The sequence below is a fragment of the Nicotiana attenuata genome, unplaced genomic scaffold (genome assembly GCF_001879085.1).
Source record: "Nicotiana attenuata strain UT unplaced genomic scaffold, NIATTr2, whole genome shotgun sequence".
Lineage (NCBI taxonomy): Eukaryota > Viridiplantae > Streptophyta > Magnoliopsida > Solanales > Solanaceae > Nicotiana > Nicotiana attenuata.
The window spans coordinates 61555-71461 of record NW_017672414.1 but is presented as its reverse complement, the minus strand read 5'-3'; the positions used below and the strand labels follow the sequence as shown (position 1 = coordinate 71461).

General features: G+C 37.9%; 1 protein-coding gene across 1 annotated transcript; it reads right to left on the bottom strand.

Annotated features, from left to right (window-relative positions):
• Positions 1-4165: 4165 nt before the first annotated feature.
• On the bottom strand, positions 4166-9540 carry LOC109213101. Its single transcript, XM_019376859.1, has 6 exons — positions 8714-9540; positions 7691-8468; positions 7462-7595; positions 7008-7293; positions 4522-4753; positions 4166-4464 (listed from the first exon to the last, which is right to left on the bottom strand). Exons 1-6 carry the CDS (start codon positions 9538-9540, stop codon positions 4166-4168), a joined length of 2556 nt encoding a protein of 851 aa, XP_019232404.1.
• Between the last annotated feature and the right edge of the window lie 367 nt (positions 9541-9907).

Genomic DNA, 9907 nt, shown 5'->3' with positions numbered 1-9907 from the left:
TCAAAGGACTTACTAAAATCAGGTAATTGTAACAAAGGAGCAGACACAATTTATCCTTCAAAATATTAAATGTATGCTCTTGTTCTTTCCCCCAATTAAAGACCTTATCCTTCTTAATGACTTCAGTTAAAGGAGCAGCAATTGAACTAAAATCTCTAACAAATCTCCTATAAAAGCTAGCAAGTCCACGAAAACTTCTAACTTCAGTAATGCTCTTAGGTGTAGGCCAATCTTTAATCGCTTTGATTTTATCTTCATCTACCTCAAAACTTCTAGAACTCACAACAAAACCCAAGAAAACTACCTTATCTACACAAAAAGTGCACTTGGATAGATTTGCATACAATTGTTGCTCCCTAAGGGCATTACAAACTTGTTTCAAATGTTCGACATGCTCTTCTAAAGATTTAGAAAAGATCAGAATATCATCAAAATACACGACTACAAATTTTCCATGAAAATCCTTATTGATATGGTTCATTAACCTCATGAATGTACTAGGTGCATTAGTTAAGCCGAACGACATTCCTAACCATTCATACAATCCATATTTAGTTTTAAAGGCAATTTTCCATTCATCTCCAGGATTTATTCTAATTTGGTGATATCCACTCTTCAAATCAATTTTAGAGAATATTTGAGAACCATGAAATTGGTCAAGAATATCATCTAAACGAGGAATAGGATGGCGATACTTTACCGTTATTTTATTGATGGCGCGGCAGTCCACGCACATCCTCCAAGTGCCATCCTTCTTTGGCACCAAAAGCACGGGCACAAAACAGGGACTCATACTTTCTCTTACAAATCCCTTATCAAGCAGCTCCTCTATTTTCTTTGCAATTCTTTTGTTTCTTCGGGATTGCTCCTATAAGCAGGCCTATTAGGAATTTGTGATCCCGGCACAAAATCAATTTGATGCTATATTCCTCTTAAAGGTGGTAAACCTTTAGGAAGATCCTCAGGAAAAACATCTTCAAAATCCTGCAAAAGGTTAGAAATAACACTAGGCAAAGAGGATGTTAGTGAATCATTATTAAGCAGAACTTCCTTATAAGTGAGCAAGATAATAGGCAGCCCCTCTTTTTTTGCAATTAAACACTCTTTGGCTTTTGCAAGGCTCACTTTTTTTTCAATCTTAGCCTCTTTCCTCTCACCAATGCTTTTTTTGTTCATTCTTCCCCACCTTTTCCTTTCTTTCATTGCCCTGCTCTCTCTTCTCACACCTCATTTTATTTTTTCCCTCTTTTTCTATCTCTTTAGTCTCTCGTTTTGATCCCTCTCCATGTTTCCCCATTGATTCTTTCATCTTTTTTTGATCTTCATACACTTGGGAAGGAGGTAAAGGTGCAAGAATGTACTTCTTGCCATTATGCTCAAGAGAGTATCTATTTTTCCTCCCATCGTTAAAAGCACTCCTATCATACTGCCATGGGCGCCCCAACAAGATATGACAAGCTTGCATGGGTACTATATCACATAGAACTTCGTCAGCGTACCTTCCAATCTTAAAGGAGACCATGCATTGCTTATTCACCTTGACCTCTCCACTATCATTGAACCATTGCAACCTATAAGGTCTAGGGTGCTTCGTCCATTCCAACCCTAACTTTTCCACCAAATATGCACTCACAACATTAGCACAACTCCCATTATCAATTATCATAGAACAAATTTTATCTTTAATCCCACATCGAGTATGGAATATGTTTTTCCTTTGTTCTTCATTAGAGTCACCCAAATTAATGTGCATAAGCCTCCTAACCACAAAATTCACCCCACTATCAATGTACTCCATCTCTTCTCCTTCTTCACTCTCTACAAAGTTTGCTTCTTGTTCTTCACTTGGTTCACTTTTTCACTCTCATATCCCTCATCCTCTTTGATTAGAATGTTTCTTCTAGTTGGGTATTCAAAAGCCTTATGCCCTCTCCCTTGACACTTGAGACATTGAATCGAAGAAGTAGAAGTTTTAGGCATAAAAGGCTTACCCCCATCCTTGGATTCCAATTTGCTCTTTCCCTTATCTTCACGGAATTTAAGAGTGCGTGTCTCCTCAGATTTCGGCCATTGCTTCTTTGGAATAGTAGTTGGCCGGCTTTTCCATGAGCTAGATTGATGTCTCCTTTTGTTTTGTCTTTCTACCTTTACAGCTAATTCAACTAACTCATCTAAAGTTACATATTGTTGTAATTCGACTACATCAGCTATTTCCTTATTTAAACCATTCAAAAACCTAGCGATTGTAGCCTCCTCTTCCTCCATACAATTAGCTTGGATCATAGCCATATCCATAGCCTTAAAGTACTCATCTACGGACATAGACCCTTGCCTCAAAGTTTGAAGACGTTGTTGTAGATCTCTTTGAAAGTGTGATGGCACAAATCTCTTCCTCATTACCCTCTTCATCTCAGCCCACGTAGCAACGAGTGCTTGTCCTTCTTGCAATCTGTCCCTAGAAAGCTTTTTTCACCAGATTGCTGCATAGTTAGAAAACTCAACAGCAGCAAGTTTAACCTTTTTACCCTCCGAATAGTTGTGGCAATCAAAGATGGCTTCCACTTTTCTCTCCCAATCAATGTACAAGTCTGGATCCCTTGTTCCCTTGAAAGATGGCATCTTCATCTTTATACTACTTATATTATCATCTTCTAGTCTTCCTCTTTGTCCCCTCCTATCTCTTCCTACCCTATCAAAATCAATATCATCATTAAAATCATCGATAGGGTTTTCCTGATTTACAATGGGAGCGGGTACATTTCTCCTAGCTTGGAGTCTAGCGTTATTTCCCCTCCTAAGTTCAGCTATTGTAATATTTTGCTCAGCAATGGTGTCCCTCATCTCTTGGAATTGCAAATTCCACCTTTCAAATTGTTGGTGCATAGCTTGCAAGGTGAAATCATTCCTTCCTTTAATTTCGGCTTCTTGAAGAACCCTTTGTTCATCATCACTACCTGTACGAGACATTATGAACAAAGTAATATATATCTCTCAATTTGGCTTTTCCCTATGATGTTCTCACCTCTCTTGCCTTTTTTTCCACTCAATGCAACTCTTGATCGTTAATCTCTAGATTTATTAATAAACCTTACTAGTCACAACCCTTAGTGATAAGAATATGGAGTTAGAAAAAGAAAGAAAAGTGAATGACCAAACCTAGGAAGAATAGGAATTGGTTAGTAGAAAAAAAAGGAAAGAATTTTAGGAAACCCAAAACCCACAAGAATAAGGAAAGAAGTTTTCTTAATCTTCAAGAACAAGGACCCCCTCTTCTTGTTTCCTTTCTTGACTTGGAAACCTAATAATACTTGAATTCAAAAAATAATAATGAGCAATATACTTTTTTTTGGGCTAATTTTCGTTTTTTTGTTGCTCAAGAACCTCCCAAGATTATCAAGATTGAAATCTTGATTAGCCTATGCTCTGATACCACTTGATAACAACACGATAGGGAATTCAAGAATTACTAAGAAAAATAAGAAAATCAAGAAACGTGGGGAAGCTAAAAAAAATAAGGAAACAAAAAAGGACGGAAAACTAAAGATAGATTGAATTCAAGAAAGAGTTTCTTGAATTCAAGAAGTCTATTCTTGAAGTTGAATCCTAACAACAACAATTAGCTAACAAAGAACTAATCGCCTTTGGTAGAGAATTAAAAACAAGAGATAGATTGTGAAACTCGACCCTTTAGAATAACAAGAACAACAATAAGCCTAAACTTATCACCTTTCTTGAATACCTAGAAGTGATCTAAGATTTCGAAAGAGTTTAATCTTACCACCTTAAGTTGAGTCTTGAAGGTTGAAGAATAAATCTAAGAGTAGCCACACACAAGAGTGCAAGAAAAATCTCACAATTTTTATTGATAATAGTCTAAGTCTAAAAGCAAAGAAGATACCCCTTTATATAGGGAAGGGGTCACGAAATTCTACCTAAAAAAACTAAGAAAATAAAGTCCTAAACTACTTTGGACAACATGTCCAACTACCATAGGAAAAGGTAAAACTCTAGGAAACAAAAACCAAGTCAATCTTGGAAAGTAATTCCAATAATCTTAGGAAAAACAAAACCTTAACTACCTAGGAAAGCATCAAATATAGTCCTCACAAACTAGGAAACAAAATAAGGAAACTTGGGGGCCAAGTTGGCTCCTTTGTGAGTTGATTTAGGCGCCTAATTTAGGCCCTCCTTGGCTGGTTCTTGGACCCCAATCAACCTCCTCTTGGACTTGGACTTGGACCATGAAATGAGTGTAGCACTTAGCTAAATCCTCTCCATAATTTTTGAGCTCTTCTTCCACCATTAGCGCCTTCTTGATCTCCCATTGAAGCCCAACAACCTTGTCTTGCTTTTCCTTAGCTTGAGACGTTGTGAATGGCTTTCTTGGTGCTTCTACAGCTTTATCCTTGTCCATGAAGCTATGATTCCCCTCCTCTCGAAAAGAATTCGTCCTCGAATTTGAACCTACATCAAACAAGGATAAGTCAGCAACATTGAAAGTAGCACTTACTTGAAACTCACCTGGAAGGTCCAATTTGTAAGCATTATCTCCAATTCTTTCAAGTACTTTAAATGGTCCATCTCCTCTAGGGTGCAATTTGGTCTTCCTTTTTGAAGGAAATCTCTCCTTCCTCATATGAACCCAAACCAAATCACCAGGCTCGAAGATAATTGGTTTTCGACCTTTATTTCTTCGTAAAGTTATTTGCTCATTCCTCTTCTCAATTGCAAGTCTCGTACGNATCAATGAAATCTAGAAGTAATTCAGATAGACTTTCTTTAGACAAAAACTTAATCTTGTCTTTGAGATGAATTATACTTACCTCAGATTCCTCATCGAATTTTCCAATTGCCATAAGTGCTTGTTCATCTCCATCTTCGTCTTCTGAGTCATCATCTGAGCTTTCACCCCAAGCAGCAACCATAGCCTTTGTTGATCCTTTGTTCTTCTTGGGATGAACCTGTTCCTTCTTCCTGTTCCTTCGTTCAGCTCTTTCCTTCTTCCATTCAATTTCCCATTGAGGGCAATTTTTGATGTGGTGATCAGTCTTCCCACACTTGTAGCACCCCTCATTGGTTTATTTTTCAGGAACCCTTGGTTTGTTGTAGCTTCCATTTCTTGAAGGACCATTTTCTCTTATTAGGTACTTCTTAAAATCCTTTGTGATCATGGTCATTTCATCCTCATCTAGATCAGCACCTTCAGTGATTCTGAATGCCAGGCTCCTTTCCTTCTTAGGTGCATCCATCTTCATGGTTTGCCTTCTACGTTCATAGGCAGTGAGATTTCCAATTAGCTCATCCAACTTGAGAGTGGCAATGTTCTTTGATTCCTGAATAGCTGTGATTTTGCTTTCCCAAGAGATTGGCAGTACCCTTGTCAAAATCTTCTCAACTTTGTCTTCTTCAAGAATAACCCTTCCAAGAGATTTAAGTTTATTTGTTAGTGTTGTGAACCTTGTGTACATCTCCTGGATGGTTTCTCCTTCCATCATGGTGAAATTCTCATATTGAGAATACAGCAGTGTTCCTCTGGACCTCTTCACTTGAGGAGTTCCTTCATGAGCCACTTGCAGAGTGTCCCATATCTCCTTAGCAGTGGTACAGCTTTGAATTCTACTGTACTCGTCTGGACCAAGTCCACACACAAGCCATTTCTTGGCCTTAGCATTTTTCTCCCATTTCTTCAAATCTTCAGCAGTGCAGTCAGCTCTTGTCTTTGGCACATCCACTCCTTCAGCATTCTTCTTTGTAGTTGCTAGGGACCATCAGTGACTATGTCCCAGAGTTCATAGTCTTCTCCTATGATGTGATCCCTCATCCTGTTCTTCCACCAAGAGTAGTAGTGGCCATTAAAGAGTGGAGGCCTATCAGTGGATTGCCCTTCCCAGTTTCCAGGTGGTGCACTCATCTTGATCTGTTCCTAAGGTGTTAGCCTCTTCAAGGATAACCTGCTCTGATACCAATTGATGTTCTAAACGTCAATACCACAAAAGGGGGGGGGGTGATTTGTGTGGTACTCAATTTTTCGCTTAAACTGCTTCTGGAAGGACCTGGTTCTTCTAGGTGTACTTATTACTACTGTTTGCGGAATTAAAAGTACATAAAATAAAGAACACAGAGATTTTACGTGGAAAACACCTGGCTCAAAAGGTGAAAAAACCACGACCTACTACTCAGTAGGATTTTCCCAAACTTCCACTAAAATCACTGAGCCAAAACTGCATTTACAAAACTCTTTGTAAACCTAAGGATTAACTCTAATCCCTTTGTAGCAACCAGCCTCTAACTGCTGCGACAACTTCAAGTTAACTCTAACTTGAATACTCAAAATACCTATTACAATTTGCTTCTAGATAAAGCTGAAAGGTACAATATGAAACACCTACTACAATTGAACTAGAAATAAAGAAAGACACATAAAACTCTTTATGGAGCTGGTTCTTCAATCTGGTTCATGTAGCTTCTGGTTTGCACACTTGAATCACACACGAACTGCTTGCAAAAAGCCTTGCTATTTTGCTCCCAATTCACGTTTAACTTCTGCGTTTTTGTGCCACACTTTAATGTGAGAACATCCTGCAATTTATAGAGTTAGTAGATGAAGAAATAACTAGAGTTCTGATGCAACTCATCCTTGGTGGAAGAGTTCTAGTTGATTTCAACTTCTAACTCCTTCCCTATCTTGGATAGTGTTCTCTTTGATTAAGGACTCCTTCTCTTTATCAATTATGCAACCTTTTCGATCAGGAGATATTAAATACACCAAGTTAAGCTTATCTCCTTCACGTGCAACCCACATGCTTGAATCTGCTCGTTTTTGTGAACCTGAGGGATGGACCACTGGATGGACCTGGTTCATGTCTGAGTTCCTTTGTCAGTCTTCAAAACTAACCTTTACTTGGGCCAACAGTATTCAAGGCATTGAGCACAAAATCTTTCTACATCTTTTCTCATATTATGCCAAAAGAAATTTTTAGCAAGGATGTCAAGTGTTTTTGGCACACCAAAGTTTCCATAGGGGCCCCACAATGCGCTTCCCTCACAAAAACTTCTCGCAAAGAACATTTAGGGACACAAAACTTATTCTCTTTAAAAAGAAACCCATCTTTCATATTATACTTCTGAAAAGGACCATTTAAACATGCCGAAAATGCTACATCAAAATCAGAATCATCAACATATAAATCCTTAATATGATCAAATCCCATCAATTTAGAAGTAAGAGTAAAAACAAGAGCGTACCTTCTTGAAAGCGCATCGGCAACTATATGGTCTTTACCTTGCTTGTAGCTAATCACATAAGGAAATGTCTCAATGAATTCAACCTATTTGGCATGTCTTCTACTCAATTTACCTTGGCTTTTCAAGTATCTTAATGACTCATGGTCAGTTTTTATCACAAACTCCTTTGGCCACAAATAATGCTGTCATGTAGCAAGAGCCCTTACCAAGACATACAATTCTTTATCATAAGTAGAATAATTCAATGCAACCCCATTCAACTTCTCATTAAAATAAGCGATTGGTTTAGAATCTTGCGTTAAAACGGCCCCAATACCTCTACCAGATGCATCACATTCAATTTCAAAGGACTTATTAAAATCAGGTAATTGTAACAAAGGATCATAACACAATTTATCCTTCAAAATATTAAATTCATGATCTTGTTCTTTTCTCCAATTAAAACCTTATCCTTATTAATGACTTCAGTTAAAGGAGCAGCAATGGAACTAAAATCTCTAACAAATCTCCTATAAAAGCTAGCAAGTCCATAAAAACTTCTAACTTCAGTAATGCTCTTAGGTGTAGACCAATCTTTAATCGCTTTGACTTTATCTTCATCTACCTCAACACCTCTAGAACTCACAACAAAACCCAAGAAAACTACCTTATCTACACAAAAAGTGCACTTGGATAGATTTTCATACAATTGTTGCTCCTTAAGCACATTACAAACTTGTTTCAAATGTTCGAGATACTCTTCTAAAGATTTAGAAAATATCAGAATATCATCAAAATAAACGACTACAAATTTTCCATGAAAATCCTTAAAGATATGGTTCATTAATCTCATGAATGTACTAGGTGCATTAGTTAACCCGAATGGCATCACTAACCATTCATACAATCCATATTTAGTTTTAAAGGCAGTTTTCCACTCATCTCCAGGTTTCATTCTAATTTGGTGATATCCACTCATCAAATCAATTTTAGAGAATATTTGAGAACCATGCAATTGGTCAAGCATATCATCTAAACGAGGAATAGGATGGCGATACTTTACCGTTATTTTATTGATGGCACGGCAGTCCACGCACATCCTCCAAGTGCCATCCTTCTTTGGCACCAAAAGCACGGGTACAGAACGGGGACTCGTGCTTTCTCTTACAAATCCCTTATCAAGCAGCTCCTCTACTTGTCTTTGCAATTCTTTTGTTTCTTCGGGATTTCTCCTATAAGCAGGCCTATTAGGAATTTATGATCCCGGCACAAAATCAATTTGATGCTCTATTCCTCTTAAAGGTGGTAAACCTTTAGGAAGATCCTCAGGAAAAACATCTTCAAAATCCCGCAAAAGGTTAGAAATAACACTAGGCAAAGAGGATGTTAGTGAATCAATATTAAGCAGAACTTCCTTATAAGTGAGCAAGATAATAGGCAGCCCCTCTTTTTTTGCAATTAAACACTCTTTGGCTTTTGCAAGGCTCACTTTTTTTTCAATCTTAGCCTTTTTCCTCTCACCAATGCTTTCTTTTTTTCACTCTTCCCCACCTTTTCCTTTCTCTCATTGCTTCCCTCTCTCTCCTCACGCCTCATTTCATATTTTCCCTCTTTTTCTTTTCCTCTAGTCTCTCGTTTTGATCCCTCCCCATGTTTCCCCATTGATTCTTTCATCTTTTTTTTATCTTCATACACTTGGGAAGGAGTTAAAGGTGCAAGAATGTACTTCTTGCCATTATGCTCAAGAGAGTATCTATTTTTTCTCCCATCGTGAAAAGCACTCCTATCATACTGCCACGGGCTCCCCAACAAGATATGACAAGCTTGCATGGGTACTATATCACATAGAACTTCGTCAGCGTACCTTCCAGTCTTAAAGGAGACCAAGCATTGCTTGTTCACCTTGACCTCTCCACTATCATTGAACCATTGCAACCTATAAGGTCTAGGGTGCTTCATCCATTCCAACCCTATCTTTTCCATCAAATATGCACTCACAACATTAGCACAACTCCCATTATCAACTATCATAGAACAAATTTTATCCTTAATCTCACACCGAGTATGGAATATGTTTTCCCTTTGTTCTTCATTAGAGTCACCCAAATTAATGTGCATAAACCTCCTAACCACAAAATTCACCTCACTATTAATGTACTCCATCTCTTCTCCTTCTTCACTCTCTACAAAGTCTTCTTCTTGTTCTTCACTTGGTTTACTTTTTTCAGTCTCATATCCCCCATCCTCTTTGATTAGAATGTTTCTTCTACTCGGGCATTCATAAGCCTTATGCCCTCTCCTTGACACTTGAGACATTGAATAGAAGAAGTAGAAGTAGAAGGTTTAGGCATAAAAGGCTTACCCCCATCCTTGGATTCCAATTTGCTCCTGCCCTTGTCTTCACGGAATTTAAGAGTAGGTGTCTCCTCAAATTACGGCCATTGCTTCTTTGGAATAGTAGTTGGCCGGCTTTTCCATGAGCTAGATTGTTGTCTCCTTTTGTTTTGTCTTTCTACCTTTACAGCTAATTCAACTAACTTATCTAAAGTTACATATTGTTGTAATACGAGTACATCAGCTATTTCCTTATTTAAACCATTCAAAAACCTAGCAATTGTAGCCTCCTCTTCCTCCATAGAATTAGCTCATAGCCATATCCATAGAATTAAAGTACTCATCTACA